At 49.7% G+C, this 16,639-nt stretch overlaps 1 protein-coding gene across 2 annotated transcripts in view; it reads right to left on the bottom strand.

The window, feature by feature from the left end:
* The window catches only part of SMOC2 (SPARC related modular calcium binding 2), a 157,695-nt gene that overhangs the window by 63,539 nt on the left and 77,517 nt on the right, over positions 1–16,639 (bottom strand). For both annotated transcript variants that reach the window (XM_070796551.1, XM_070796552.1), the window contains exon 7: positions 15,895–15,969. In XM_070796551.1, coding sequence (XP_070652652.1) covers positions 15,895–15,969 — 75 coding nt within the window. The remainder of the gene's footprint in view (positions 1–15,894; positions 15,970–16,639) is intronic.

Raw genomic sequence — 16,639 nt, 5'->3', positions numbered from 1 at the left:
TTTGTCGGCTCAAGACTCTAAGTCCTCGCCTTGAGTGACATCTGAAGTGTTACAAGTCACCATAGGAAACTCATAAGCATTTAGTACTGACTTAAGCATCTATTAGACATCCATGGCTTTACAAATTATAGAAAGGCATCAGAAGGAAATAGCAGGCAGTGATTTTAAAGAGGCAAGACATGAAACAAAGAGAAATATCTCAAGCAATTTATTAGCCTCTGCTTCAACCCCTAAGTCAACTTCCCATACACTTTTGTTGTAACACGTTGCTGTTTCAAAAATTAAAGTGATGGCTTTAGATAAAAAGAGTCCAGTCATCATGAGAACACATAATAATTGAAAAACACTTAAATTAAAAAAAAAAAACTCTCAAGTCAATGAAAAGTCTCTTTCCAACCAAGGATTTTAGAGACATTTTTCCTTTTTTTCCCTCTTCTTATTTGAAAATCTGACTTTGAAAATGAAGAAAGTACTTGTGTTTCTCTTAATGCAGAGTCACACAAAAACAGGAAAACAAATTATTTCCAAGCTTCCAGCAAACAAAACATGTCTTTCAGCTGAGACCAGTCTTGTAAAATGTATTGATATTTCTCAAGGTAAGTTAGAAAAGTTATGAGCAGTTGAAACAGGGAGTTAGATAGAGTGTTTCCTGATATTCTTAGTCAAGGAGCACCTGTAAATAAAGATGCTGGACTTCTCCCCTCAACTGGTGGGTTGTCCAGGCTTCTCTACGTGTCTCCCAGCAACTCAGATAATAGGTGTGTGTCCTCCAGCACAACTGAACGTGCCACAGACTAGGATCTGCACAGTCTGCTGTGTAAAATCTACAAGTGTACAAGGTAAAGGCACGCACACTAAGTCGCTCAGTCGTGTCCGACTCTTTGTGACCCCGTGGACTGTAGCCCACCAGGCTCCTCTGTCCATGGGAGTTCTTCAGGCAAGAATGATGGAGTAGGTTGCCATGCCTTCCTCCCAGGGATCTTCCTGACCCAGGGATCGAACCCAGGTCTCCCTCATTGCATGCGGGTTCTTTACTAGCTGAGTCACCAGGGAAGTGGGTTGTCATTCCCCTCTCCAGGGGATCTTCCTGAGTGAGGCACTGAACCAGTGTCTCTTATGTCTCCCACACTGGCGGGCGGGTTCTTTACCATTAATGCTAACTGGGAAGCCCATAAAGTAAAGGCAGATCATCTATTACAACAATCTACAAAGTCTTACATGTTGCAATCACAGTATCCATTACTGCATGAGAATCGTGTACTTCTGCAAAAGCTGTCAGCTGTATATAAGCACCTAGGGCAGACTCAGGTGGCACAGGGAACCCCAGAAACAAACACCCCATTGAGCAGAAGTGATAGATGCTGAGATGACTTCATAAAATACCTGAAATTTCTTCTTAGTTAACATAAGCTGCACTTGGCTGGTTTTTTTCTTTTTCTTTTTTTAAGTTTAAAAGAATCACCAATTAAGAATACCCATTTTATGAAGTCCAGAGTGTAATGAGGTACCACCTCACACTGATCAGTATGGCCATCATCAAAAAGTTTACAAACAACAAATGCTGGAGAGGGTGTGGAGAAAAGGCAACCAACCCCCCTACATCGTTGGTGGGAATTTAAGTTGGTGCATCCCCTATGGAGAACACTGTGGAGGTTCCTCAAAAAAGTACAAATAGAATTATTGACAACATACGACCCAGCAATCCTGCTCCTGGGCATACATCAGAGAAAACCACAATTCAAAAAGATGCATTCACCCCAGTGGCCATGGCAGCGCTACTTACAACAGCCAAGACACACAACCAACCTCAGCGTCCATTGACAGGTGGGGGGACAAGGACGGGGGGCACGCATGTGATAGAACATTCCTCAGCCCTAAAAAACGCCGTCTGCAGCAGTAGGACCGCCTAGAGATTATCATTCTAACTAAAGCAAGTCTGAAAGGGAAAGACAAATGCCGCAGATACCACTTAATGAGGAATCTGAACTATGACACAAACGCATAAATCCGTGAAAGAGAAACAGACGCACTGACAGGGAGAAGGACCTGTGGCTGCTAAGGGGGAGGGGCAGGGGGGAAGGGTCGGGTGCTTAGGATTAGCAGATGAGAAGGCGATGGCACCCCACTCCAGCACTCTTGCCTGGAAAATCCCATGGGCGGAGGAGCCTGGTGGGCTGCAGTCCATGGGGTCGCGAAGAGTCGGACACGACTGAAGCGACTTCGCAGCAGCAGATGAGAAGTACTATAAGTAGAAAGGAAAGCGACACGGCCCTACTATAGAGCACAAGGAACTGCATTCAACTTCTTGCAATAAATCATAATGGGAAAGAAGATGAAAAAGAATATATATATATATATATATATATATACACACATCTATGTAACTGAATCACTTCGCTGTGCAGCAGAAACTAGCACAGCATTGTACATCAGTCATATAACAAGATTTTTAACAAAGAAGAATATCCCTTTTATATAAGGTATTTGTGGCCACAAAAGCTATATTAAGTTTGAGGGAAATTCTCAACATTGCCTTCAGCCAACATTTGATACACTGGAATAAATTTCATTCTAGTTAAACACAGAAACTTTTGTCAAAGGTCGATGAGAAACTACCCACAGGGCTTTCATGAGAATCCCATTTCTTTCAGTGAGTTCAGTCACTCAGTCACTTCCGACTCTTTGCAACCCCATGGACTGTAGCACGCCAGGCCTCCCTGTCCATCACCAACTCCTGGAGTTTACTCAAACTCATGTCCATTGACTCGGTGATGCCGTCCAACCATCTTATCCTCTGTCATCCCCTTCTCCTCCTGCCCTCAATCTTTCCCAGCATCAGGGTCGTTTCCAATGAGTCAGTTCTTTGCATCAGGTGGCCAGAGTATTGGAGTTTCAGCTTCAGCATCAGTCCTTCCAATGAATATTCAGGACTGATTTCCTTTAGGATGGACTGGCTGGATCTCCTTGCAGTCCAAGGGACTCTCAAGAGTCTCCTCCAACACCACAGTTCAAAAGCATCAGTTCTTTGGTGCTCTTCTTTATCGTCCAGCTCTCACATCCATACATGACCACTGGAAGAACCATAGCCTTGACTAGACAGACCTTTGTTGGCAAAGTGATGTCTCTGCTTTTTAATATGCTGTCTAGGTTGGTCATAGCTTTTCTTCCCAGGAGCAAGCATCATTTCTTTAACCAATGATGAAAATCACCCCTGTTGTAAGGGGACATCTCAGGAGGAAGGTCCCTGGAGCCTAGGATGATGCAGGACAGAAGACGCAGATGGGCCTGAGGTGTCCATGGAGGGGATGCGCAGCCTCCACGGCCACACGGAGCCCGTCTCCTCACAGGCTCTGTTTTCAATGCAAAACGCCCGAACCCAAGCACACGGCAGTCATCCTACCCGGACGCTACGGACTGAACTGGGTTCCTCCCCACATCACAGGGGCAAGGCCTACCCTCTGCGTGCCTGTATTTGGAGGCAGGGGTTTTAAGAAGGCAATCAAGGTTAGATGAGGTCATAATGGTCATGGGACTGGAGTCCTTACGAGAAGAAGAGACACCAGGATGGTGTGAACCCGGCGGAGAGGCCACGTGAGGATGCAGAGAGGACACAGCATCTGCGGGTCAGGACACACCTTCTCCCCAGGACCCACTTGTACCCAGACTCCCAGCCTCCAGAACCGGTAACAAACACCCCGCACAGCCCACGATGCTTTGTTAGGACAGCCCCTGCAGAGTAACACATGGGGTGAAAATGTGACCTTGGAGGAAAGCCCAGGGGACCTTTCTCTACTGAAGATTAGCCAAAGCAAGACTGAGAACAAGGAAGTGCGTTTACTGACAGGAAAGGTTACCAGACAAAACGCAGGACACCAGGTTAGATGAGGATTTCAGGTAAATAAGCAGTACTTTTAGGACAATTATGCCCCATGCACACTTATTTTCTTCTCTCATAGCATTTTCTCTAACTTTCTCTTTTTCCCAAGCATACCTGCTATAATGTAACTTTTGAGCCAATTTCACTAGCTTAAAGAAAAAAGTTCAAGGGGGAGGGAGGAACTTCTCCAGCAGGATTAACTTCAAATTCCACCCTCAAGGTTCAGGACAGCCAATGGAAGAGGGCTGTATTTTTGCAGGAAGACCACAGCTCTGGGGCCATGAAGACTTGTGTGAGCCTCTGATGGTGGTGCAGCAGCCCCGTCTTCCCTGAAAATGGGGCCTCCACTCTGGGTGACAAAGGGGACCTTGATCAGGCAAAGGTTTCTTAGATAACGCATCGAAGCCAGGAGCAACAAAAGAGAAATAGACAAGCTGGACTTAATCAAAATTAAAACCCTTGCAATTCAAAGGGCATCATCAAAAAAGTAAAAAGGTAATTCGCAGGATGGGACAAAAGTATTTGCAAATTACGTATCAGATAAGGGACCTGTATCTAGAACACATAAAGCCTAACAACTCCAGAACTAAAAGACAAATAACCGAATAAAATGAGCACAGAATCTGAACAGACATATCTCCAAAGAAAACACACAGATAACCAGCAGGCGCATGAAAAGGTGCTAAACATCGTCAGTCATCAGAGAAACGCAGAGCAGAACCACAAGGAGACACGACTTCACACTCACCAAGACGACTGTGATCAAAAACAAACCACCAACCAGAAGGCATCAGGTCCTGGAGAAGATGCAGGGAAGTCAGTACCCACGCGTCCCTGGTGAGGATGCAAACTGTTACATCTATTTTGGAAACAGTTCGGCAGCCCCGTAAAGACGTTAAACGTCACCCTATGGTGTAATCCAGCAATTCAACCACCGGGTTTGAACCCAAGAGAAGTGAAAACATACATCCACACAAAAACCTGTGCAGGAAAAGTCCACAGCGGCTGACAAGTGGAACCCGCCCACATGCCCATCAATCAGCTGACGAAATAAAACGTGGTCCGGAACATTACTGAGGCAAGAAAAGGGACGAGGTGCTGACGCGCACTCTACCACCTGTATGACACTACGAGCCCCGCGCTGAGAGAAAGAGGCCGGTCACGGAAGGCCGCACGTGTGCGGCTCTGCACAGCTGAGACAAGAGGACAAGTCCGTCTGCGGAGGTTGAAGCGGGTCTGTGCTTACGAGGGCAGAGGGTTGTCAGTGGGGACTCACTGCTAATAAATGTGTGGTTTGGGGGTCTGGAGTGAGGAAAATGTCCCCAGACCAGCTTGTGGTGGTTTTCCAAAGGCTTCTGAGTTGTACACCAAATGGGTGAACTGTATGGTAGGCGGATTCCATCTGAACAGAGCTGCATAAAGGTCACCCAGGGCATGGGGCACGGATGGGCAGAGATGGCCCTAGAGGCCGCAGAAGCGCCAGCTGCCCGCAGGCCACCAGAGGCCCTGTGAGGGACACAGCCTTCCGAGGGGTGACCCGGGGCCCTGCTGGGGTGTTCCCAAACAGACACGGCTCTCGCTTTTGAAAGTACCACGTGGAGAAAGCTGCAGTTTGGAACACAAGAGGGGAGGCCTGAAGACCGCGGGGGTCCAGGCAGTGACTCCAGCCACGCAAGGCGTGGACGGCTCTGCGGGCCTGGAGCCGCAGGACGGGTGGGAAGCGGGAGATACATCGCGAACGCGGAGCTAGCAGGGTGGCCCGAGGGCTGGACAGGGTGTTGCGGTAGGCTCACAGCATGGAGGAGGCCTGACATGTTCGTGGCCTTGCACTCAGGCACCTTTGGGAAACTTAGGGATTTGTTTTATGTACATGTATAATTACAAGCAGAAACTTAAAGATGGCCAAAACCTTGACTCTTTGCGACCCCATGGACTGTAGCTTGCCAGGCTCCTCTGTCCATGGGATTCTCCAAGCAAGAACACTGGAGAGGGTTGCCATGCCCTCCTCCAGGGGATCTTCCCCACCCAGGAATCGAACCCAGGTCTCCCACATTGCAGGCAGATCCTTTACCATCTGACCTGCCAGGGAAGCCTGGAGGTCTATAATTATAAACAAGAACTCGACGACAGCCAAAACCTTGTTGGTAATAGTTAACATGTGTTTGCGGTGCGACTCGAATTTTCACACGAAAGTCAGCAGAGAAGCTGCTCAGAATGCAGCTTCAGAAGCCCCAGGCTGAGACGCAGCTACTCTGACGAGACTGAGACAGGGGCGTGCGTTTTAACCAGGGTTGGATCCCAGGTGCCCTGGGGACGCATAGGGGACTGGCAGGTACAGGCAGCACCGCGCCTCCAGGAGCGAACACGGGGCTGCTGGGCAGACGGGACCCTAGCACGCAGCCACGGCGAGCAAAGGCCAGTGGGGTAGTTAGTCCCTCAGTCGTGTCCAGCCCTGCGACCCCATGGACTGCAGCCCACCAGGCTCCTCTGTCCGTGGGATTCTCCAGGCAAGAACACTGGAGTGGGTTGCCATGTCCTTCTCCAGGAGTTCTTCCTGACGCAGGGATCAAACCCAGACCTCCTGCATTGCAGGCAGACTCTTCACCATTTGAACTACAGGGAAGGCAAAGGCCAACATGCATATAAATGACGTGAACACACACGCATATGTGTGAGCGTGTGTGTAACCACACGAATAGCTCAAAAGGGTACATGAACTAACCATTGAGACCTAAACGCAGGACCTAATTGGGCTGTGCAGTTATGATCATATTTGCAGTTTTCCTAACGGCTGTGTTTAGGGCTCAGCCAGGGCCGCTGCACTGAGATCTCAGGCCCAGAGACCGGCCTCCCCGCAGCGGGGCGGACAGTCAAGGAGGCGGCAGGTGCAGGGCCAGGCTGGGCCTCCAAGAGGACCTGCCCTCTGGGTGATTCTCCACCTCCTGAAACCGACCCATGGGCTGAGCCTGGGACAGGGCTGGGTCCCTGCACGGCCAAGGAGCGCGGTGGCTGCTGAACACAACAGGGAGCTTCTGAGCGTCTTGTTCAGACATGGAATTGCGGCGCCTTTCTGCTTCCTGATAAATCTGGCTTGTCCTCCAGAAGCTGATTTCCTCGTGATAAGCACATGAAGTAAACTGAAGTGTTAGGCAAATCGCCTGGATCTGCTGTTCAGGTAAGTTTCTGGCATCTTTTCATCCATGGGACAAGATGGGCTGGTATTAAACGATTCGTTTTTCACTTCCTCAGGGGTCTCAGCTCACAGAATCTTAGTCTTCCTCCAATACTCTGTGCTTTGGTATAGTTGTTGCTGTCTGTTGTTGCTCAGTCCTACATCCTATCCAACTCTTTGTGACCCCATGAACTGCAACAAGCCAGGCTTCCCTGTCCTTCCGAACTATCTTCCGGAGTTTGCTCAAACTCATGTCCATTGAGCTAATGACACCACCCAACCATCTCATCCTCTGTCGTCCCCTTCTCCTCCCACCACCAATCTTCCAACGAGTCAGTTCTTCGAATCAGATGGCTAAAGTACTAGAGCTTCAGCATCAGTCCTTCCAATGAATATTCAGGACTGATTTCCTTTAGGATTGACTGGTTGGATCTCCTTGCTGTCCAAGGGACTCTCAAGAGTTTTCACCAATACCACAGTTTGAAAGCATCGATTCCTCAGTGCTCAGCCTTCTCTATGGTGCAACTCTCACATCCATACGTGACTACTGGAAAAACCATAGCTTTGACTAGACGGACCTTTGTCGGCAAAGCAATATATCTGCTTTTCAATATACTGTCTAAGTTTGTCTCAGGTGTTTTTCCGAGGACTACGATCCCACAGCCTCCAGAATGAAACATCACAGTCGCAGAAAGTGAACCAAAGTGATCACATGGGTCACAGCTTCGTGTAACTCAGTGAAGCGATGAGCCATGCCATACCGGGCCACCCAAGACGGACGGGTCATGGTGGGACTTTCTGGCAAAACGTGGTCCACTGGAGAAGAGAATGGCAAATCACTTCAGTATTCTTGCTCGAGAACCCCATGATCAATATGAAAAGGCTGTGGTGTAGATATTTTATTAAATACATAACTAAATGACATCTTGCTAAATGACTTCTTGGTCTGTTTTTTCATCTGAAACACAATACCCTGATGTATGCTGGCTTTAGGCCCTAATGTAATTTTCAGACAAAACCACAGGAACGCTTCCAGACCAGTGCTTATCTGAGACAGAAATGCAGGAGGCGGGCAAACTAGAGGAAAAAGATGATAACCATAAAGATGGATGAAGGCAAGGGAAAGGGTTGCATCTGTGAAAATCAGAGACACGTTTTAGATAAAAATAATTACTCAACACGTGCTTGGCTGTGTACAGACCCTTGCACACGTGGAATGAAAATACCTCCTGCTGTGTCAGTAGACAGGGCTGTCACAGCCATCCGTGACCTCTAGCCTCCAAAAGTGAACGAGGGCTCCCAAACTGTGACGCTGCAGGTTCAGTCACCCCCACGGTGACGGCTGAGGAGCTGGGGGCGTGCAGGAAGCAGCCACCTGCGCTCTTTAAGGTGAACGGGAAACAGGATCAGCCCAGACAGCTGAGGTGCGCAGGAGAGGAGTGGATTCAGTGAGCCCAGAGGCACGCCCCTCCCTCACAGAACGCTCCGCTGCTTCACTTGATATCCGGTCTCTGCTGTTCAGACGGCCTGCTCCCTTTGGTGCAGGCTTGTATACAGCCTGATTTCCCCTCCTGCATCTTTGCAGAAGTTTTCTCAGAGCTACTGGGATGCCGTCTCCCGGGCTCAGAGTCCTAAATGTTCCCACCAGATCAAATAAGTCCCTAATTTCAGGTTATGACTAATTTTCAGTTCACACACAGACACACACACCATGGCACCCCCAGGAAGAATCAAAGCCTTAGCGGCTGCATTAACAATTCTCAAACTCCCCGCGGCCCAGCCGGCTCACAGAGGTCACTATAACTGGCTGTACGTTTTCTTGGCCAAGAGCCAGCCGTCTGTCGGCAGTTCAGATGGCAAGGATGGCAAGACAAGGCCTGTTGGTTGGCAGAACGTTCTTCCTCCGCCCTCGAGGGTGCGGCAAGAAGGCAAGTTTGGGTTCAACGGTGAGAGTCGTTTTCAAAAGGACCCTCCCTTGTTCACGATCCGCATCAATCCTGGTTTAGTCTCTGATCCGACTGATGGAGGATCACAGATACATCTGATCTGTTAACTTTCTACTCACAAGCGTGAAGTACAAGAAGCGACTTCGTATTCGGTTCACACAGCTAACCAAGCAGTAGTCGCCACGACCCCACAAACTCCACCGCCACACAGAACCTTCCTTCAGCACCATCAGCCCATCATGCACTTTCTAGCACCTGATTCTCCAAACTGGGAATCCTGCAACCTCTGGGGTGAACACACACACCCACAACTCTCAAGAAATGCCCTCTTGCTATTTGCAAAGTCCAGGCCTGACCCCACGTGTGAACAAGTGGATAGTAACCCCAGTCCTGTTTACAGACTGGACTCGGACGGTCCCAGCGATCGACCCAGAGTGCCCCCAGACAGGCCCCGCTACCCGTGAGGTGAGCGCACCGTTACCCGTGGAGATGAGATGCTGACTGATGCTCAGAGAGCTTCATCAGGATCGCGGGGCCTCGTGGGAACCCAGCCCAGCCCTGCCCTTCCCACGGCCCTGGGGGCTCTAAGCAGCAGCAGCGGCTGTAACCCGAGTTAGAAGGAGGTCGGACATGGAGTCTCGGGGCTTGGGACGGCCAGGCCCAGGCAGGTCAGCACACTGAGTCCCGTTGCAGCACACGGGCATCCGTGTCCCAGGGGACGAGGAGGCGGCCTCGGCCTCGGCCTCATGTGGGGGGGCCCGGGGTGGAGACACTGCTGCCTCCCCAGTTCTCACACCCGCGGTCCATCCACCTGGCCAGAGTCACCTCCCGTCACATCTCTGCTGGGGCCACGTCCCTCCCCAGGGGACAGCCTGGCCGGAGGAGGACGGCCAGCACTGTCCAGGTGTCTTCACGAGCAGGCAGGCTTCCCAACCCGCGGTCAGCCACAGAGGTGCCTCGGGAAAGGGGGCCCAGAGCCACAGCGCGGCGAGGGGGCTGGCTCGGTGCACAGTCAGACCCAGGCTAGGCCCCTCCCGGCCATGCGGAGAGTTTGCAAAGCGTGCTTACCCCGAAGGCAGGGGGGCAGTGGGCCGTATTATTCAACTGCACAGCACTTGCCTGGAACAAAATAATCTTTCCCAAATTGTACTCAATAGCTAAGGTTCTACAGAGGACACCATTTAACATGAGGCCTCATCGATTCAATGATGGGTTAAATCTCATTTACACCGAGAGAATAAATAAGTCGAAAGCCCTTTTTTTCACACAGTGAGAGAATAAAGGCCCGTATGTGTATAAGGCTGGTGTGTGTTGTCAGCCAACTGAGACAGTTTGCCTATTTTCATTACTGTTTTCTGGACTTATGTTGAAATCTTGCATCCTGATTAACCAGTGTTTCAATACTGAAATCTAAGAATTAAATGTGATTGGGGTGAAAACTCCCTTTTATAGTTAGGAAACGTGGGTAAATCATCATGTACATTTTAGTAGCTTAGTTATTAATAATACTTGTAAGTAATGCACGTTAAGAGTTCACCTTGAAAAGGAGCTACTTGATTTATTTGAGTATCTTAATATCTTCAAATGACCGACACTCTATAACTTAAGAATGTAGTTGGCATCTTGATGTTTTGTAAGGTCATGCTTGAAGAATGGGGTAGAGAGGGAAATGAGGAAATAATGTTTTAAAACTTACAAAGGAAGGAAAATATAATTGGTGATCTTTTCCCCCAGGGAATGCAATTTACCATGATTTAAAGCAGAATCAAAAGATAATCATCTTTTGGCTATAATTTTAATATGCGCAATAAAACAAAAATTATCAACCCTGAATAAAACAGAAAAATGTTTCCACGGAGGGGGTCCCATAAAACTGTGGAACATCTTGAGATACAGAGCCTCTCTTGGATGGAAAACAGAGCTGTTTTTAATGGTTTAGGAAGGGAGAAAAATTTTTCTTCCAAGTGGGAGGAGGGTTTCAGAGATGGCAAAAACTGGGGCCTCTAGTTTTGCTCCAGCTCACATGCAAAACTTACAAAGACCACAAACGAGAAGACCGCTAAAGCCGCGGCTTCTTCATTAGAGCGGGCCCCACGCCTGCGTGTGTCCCGCCGGGTCTGCAGCCAACACAGCTCCCTGGGGCTCAGGGTGCCGCCTTCGGAGGTCCTCGGCTCAGACTTGGGTTCGGAAGAGCCGTGGGCCGAGAGAGAAAGCATACACGCTCCCCCGCCAACGTGGGCCTTGCAATAAATAATGAAGCCAAACGCCCACCGCCCCATGCTGGCACTCTCTGCCCTGCGGAAAGCATAGCCCGCTCTAAGTCTCTGGGAGCAGATCCCGGTGCCCTCGGCCAGGCTGGGCCCCGTGGGCATGCTGAGACCTCGTGGGTGGCCGCGGCCTAAGCAAGGTGGGGGCGCAGCTCCACCTTCCCGAGCTGCAGTGTGCATGCACCTGTGCTCAGCTGCTTTAGTGTCCAACTCTGCATCCCATGGACTGTAGCCCACCAGGCTCTTCTGTCCACTCCAGACAAGAACACTGGAGGGGGTTGCTGTGCCCTCCTCCAGAGCATCTTCCCGACCCAGGTGTCCTGCGTCTTCTGCATTGGCAGGCAAGTTCTCTACCACTAAGCCACCAGGGAAGTCCCCCAAACCGCAGACTGACTCCTAAAGTGAATAGGAGGTCCCAGTGCATCAAGGCCACTGCCAATGGGTGCTCCTGGGGCCTGTGGCACAGCGCACTCAGGGTACAGCCCACCCTGGCCCTTAGACCTCCCATTTCTGAGCAACCATGGGAGATGTGGGGCTGCATAGGAAGCAGAGAGATGAGCGGCTGGAGAGGAGGTGGGGAGATGAGGGGCTGGTTGGGAGGCAGGGAGATGAGGGGCTGGAGAGGAAGCAGAGTCAGGAGCGCCTTCTCTCCCAGGGCAGGCAGACCCTGGGGCAGGGCCCGGGCGCCATGTGACCCGCAGGGCCCCGCACGCCTGCTGCACCGCAGGGTCCACACAGGAGACAGGCCCACCGCGCCGTAAACTATTCATACGAAGTAAATAACGCGGCAGCAGAGTGCCCTCTGCTCCTTTCTGACGGAAAAGATAAACAGAGTCTGCCCTCTGCTTGCCACCCGCCATGGACCATCCTGGGGGGCCCCTGGCCCTTCTGGGTGAGCCCCTTGATGGGGGAGGGGAACCTCCTTGACTCAAAGCCACTCATCTGAACGTGACTCTCATCCTCAAAATGCCTTCAGAGGATGCCTTCAACAAGGTGCTTGGCCAAGAGACGGGACGCCGGGACCATTGGACGGGCAGGGAACCATCAGGCTGGACGCAAGGACCTTCTGGCGGGGCGCTGACGCTGCTGGGGAGCAGTGAGCAGAGAAACAAGCTGCAGGGAGCCCCGTCAAGTCTAGGAGGGGCCGTGCCCGGTAAGGGGGCTGCCTCCCCTCTCTGAAGGGCTGAGGGGGGTGCCCCACCACCCTCACCCTGCACGGGGGTCTGGGGGCGGGGTCAACTAAGGCTGTGGGGGACGTGGTCACAAAGGCAGGTCTACACACCGCAGCAGCCCGGAGAGGACAGGAGTGATGCTGAGCGCATGCCCAGAGAGAGGGTGTCGGCTGCATGCAAGTGGGGCGGGTGCAGGTGGACACTGGTGGGTGGGGGGGCAGGTGGACATGAGCCGGTAGGGCAGGTGGACACGAGTGGGTGGGGGGCAGGTGGACACGAGCAGGTGGGGGAGGTGGACACGAGCGGGTGGGGGGCAGGTGGACACGTGCAGGTGGGAGGGGCAAGTGGACACAAGAGGGTAGGGCCGGTGGACACAAGCGGGTGGGGGGGGGCAGGTGGACACGTCAGGGTGGGGCAGATGGACACAAGAGGGTGGGGCAGGTGGACACGAGCGGGTGGGTGCGTGCTGGGAGCAGAGACGAGGCGGTCTGCGCGCTCAGAGCTGGGGTCCGAGAAGACCCAGGTTTGACCGAGGGCCGAGAATGTTTGAAAAGCAGAGAACACAGCCCCAGGAGCAAGGACGGGGAATGAGTGCAGGTGAGGCGGTGCAGGCTGAGGACGAGGCCTCAGGTCTTGGAGGCAAGGAGCAAGGGGACGAGAAGGGGGGAGGTGGGGGGACCCGCCGGAGAACCCTGTGTCCCTCCCACCCCAGCCTTCTCTGCCCCGGGCCGGCGTGTGGCGAGGGGTTTGAACTCAGGGCTCCAGGCCCGCACAGGTGCGCTGTGGCCAGGGCCAGACGTGAGGCCAGGACCACCCTCACACCTCCGCCTGGGAGCAGGGGGCGTCCTGCCCCTGCGGTACAGTGGCGAGGCTAGGCCGGATGGCCCTCGGGCCCTGCGCTCAGGGGCCCTGCAAGCACCCGCTGCCTCGCGTGTGACCGCGTCCTCCTCTGAGGACCGAGGCAGGACACACAGCAGCCCCGCTGGCTCGTGCCCGCCGAGCAGGACACAGGCGCAGCCTCGCGTGTGAGGTGCGTGCCCCTGGTGAGCGCAAGAGGTGGCAGCGCGTGTCAGTATCACTGCCGTTCCAACCAACAACTGCGCTGCGCTTTAATATTCTAGCCTGGCTTAAAGGAAGTCAGGCCGAAATCCAGGAAGCCGTCAATGTGCCACAGGGCAAGAGTGTCAGCTTGATAGAGACGTGAGTTCATTTTATATAATTAAACAACATGTCACAAAATCTCTTGTTTGGTAAAATTCTGTAATCAAGCTTGGTAACTTCTAGAAGTAGAATGATAAAATTGAATATGAGATGATTCAAGAGCATGAAGAAATACATGGACATTCTCAATTATATATTAATAGAAAGAAATGGAGTGCATTCTTTAAGTAAAATGCAATTTTAGGTTTCACTCACTCACTCATGTACACTGAGTTGAAAAATGTTAGGGATACTTTTCCTGCAAAACGAACCAACAGAGGAATATTTCGTTTATGTTTATATTGAATTTCAATTACTAAAAGTGCAGCAGAGGAACTGTGTGTTACTTAGACTAAATCCAGTCTTCAGTTCTTAATGCATTTGTTTATTTTTTAACTTGTTGTTGTTTACTCGCTAAGTCATGTCTGAATCTTTGCAATGACATGGACTGTAGCTCACCAGGCTCTTCTGTCCACGGGGTTTTCCAGGCAAGAATCCAGGAGGGGGTTGCCATTCCCTTCTCCAGGAGATCTTCCCAACCCAGGGATTGAACCCAGGTCTCCTGCATCGGCAGGTGGATTCTTTACCACTGAGTCACATGGGAAACCTCTTGATTTGCTTAGTTTTAGATAAAAAACCAACGATATCATCAAAGTGACCATGGATCACATGAATAAACATTTGCTGAGAGCCTGCATGAGCAGATTTTCATAAGCTCGGAGCAAGAAAGTCCCTCCCCAGACGACTCGCACTTTCTGCTCTGAACCTCAGTGGCCACGTCCTCAGGGCACCCCTCACTCTGCATGGCTGTGCACCTGTGTTTGGTAACACAGGTATTGTTCTGTCATTTTAGTTCTAACTCTGGGAGCAGAAACAGTGCCTTTAGCTGATGTAGAGAAACATTAGAGAAAAAAAGCAAAGCATTTTCTGTTCTCCAGGCAAGAACACTGGAGTGGGTTGCCATTTCCTTCTCCAATGCATGAAAGTGAAAAGTGAAAGGGAAGTCGCTCAGTTGTGTCCGACTCTTCGAGACCCCATGGACTGCAGCCCACCAGGCTCTTCCGTCCATGGGATTTTCCAGGCAAGAGTACTGGAGTGGGGTGCCCTCGCCTTCTCCGATAAAGGAATGAAAACAGTACGGAGAAACAACAGAAATTTGTAAAAACGTGGACTAACAAAGAGCCACAAACCATTTGTTCTTCTACCAAAGAAGATTATCAGTAGAAGCATCTTTTAAGTTAAACATAAATGAAAAACTCTTCTGACACTGGAATCTCGATGATAATGGTGGTCATTACATAAAACCTATGATTGTTTGCCATTTCGTCACTAAACTTAATACAGTAAGTACTGTATTTAACATCTTAAAATACCACCTAGGGCTGACTTTCTTCAAACCCTCAGAAAGAACACGTTCCTGGACACTGGGGTTAAACACAGATATAATCCCATAATTTCATGCCCCGTGTCTATAAATCAACTCAATGTCATTGTTTTGTGTTCAATACATTTAGGCTGATTTAAATCAAATTATAGTGTGCGATAACTTGTGTAAACTAGAATTTCCTGAAACATTATTTTCAGTCCCACTGAATACTGCAAGTCTGAAGTGTTTTTACTAGTTAATTATAATTGACAGGTCACGTAAGCTCGAAAATCTGGTAACAGTAGGTGATGGGTGAAACACAAATGCCCTTGTTCTATGAACTTATCTGGAACCCCAAAAGAGCGTCCCACTGACAATTAAAATTGTTTTTTTTAATGTACATTTCAAATGACATTTTTACCACACTTTTACATTTGTTTCTCAAATTAAGCACTGTCACACTGATTCTCCCAAGAGGATTTCAAGATCTCCCAGTAAAGCTTTCAATGTTTGAATTAACTTCCCATGCACTGATCTATATGAGCAGAAGCAAACCTAACTAGATTACCTTTGGAAACACAGTGACAAGATTGCATAAAACTGACTCAGTTTCTAAGGTTTGTAAGAGAAATGCACAGCTTAACATCTTTATGCAACAGGAAAATGCATTAACATTAATTTCTGAGAAAAAATTTTTAAATTCTATAATATGTTCTATAACTTAGCAAATTTAATGAAACACCCAAATTTGAACTATACTCTGATGGGCAAACCACAGCGTTATTTGCATGACTCATTGGTGACCAGAGAAAAATATGTGCTTTGCAGGTAACTTCCAAAAAACAAGGCCACTTTCTGGGTCTCTTAACTCAGTCACATAGGTCCCCCTTTTACCTGAATTCTTATTGGTTTTGTTCTGTCGACTTTTAACTTGTTCAGTCCAAAGTGTGGGGTACCGTGATGCAACATCTATTGAAGCAAAATAAAACAATAGTTATTTTAATTCATCATGAAAATACAAAGTCTCTCAAAGATTTCAGCAGGCAACCTACAAGTGCAAAAAAGTCAGTATGATCAGTAAATACACATTGTACATTAAAAAAAAAGTAAAATATTTATGTGCATGGAACAAAGGGAAATGAAAATGTACATTTTGAAAAACTTTAGCATGTCTTTTCTTTCTTTCTTCATCCAAAAGTTCAAACAAAAGCAATGTAAGTCCAGACAGTTTCCACTGGGAAGAAAGAGGTTTGGCAAAAAGCCTCAAAGTACAAAAACACACCCCTGTGTGGTGAAGATGGACACTTGGGTGACACACGGGGCCTTCTCTCAGGTGAAGGATGCCGTGTGCCGCGCTGTTCTGGTCGCTAAATCGTGTCCGACCCCGCGACCCCAAGGACCATAGCCCACCAGGCTCCTCCGTCCATGAGATTCTCCAGGCAAGAATACTGGTGTAGGTCGCCAGTCCCTTCTCCAGGGGATCTTCCTGACCCAGGACCTGAACCCCGCGTCTCCTGCATTGCAGGCGGATTCTTTACAGTGTGCCGCCAGGGAAGCCCGAAAGATTCAATACGGAGTGTAATATGTAAAACACAATTTTGCCCACAACGTCTGGGAACAGATCTGTGGTAGAAATAGT

This window comes from Bos indicus, chromosome 9 (genome assembly GCF_029378745.1).
Source record: "Bos indicus isolate NIAB-ARS_2022 breed Sahiwal x Tharparkar chromosome 9, NIAB-ARS_B.indTharparkar_mat_pri_1.0, whole genome shotgun sequence".
Taxonomy (NCBI): Eukaryota; Metazoa; Chordata; class Mammalia; order Artiodactyla; family Bovidae; genus Bos; species Bos indicus.
This window is presented reverse-complemented; position numbering and strand designations above follow the sequence as displayed.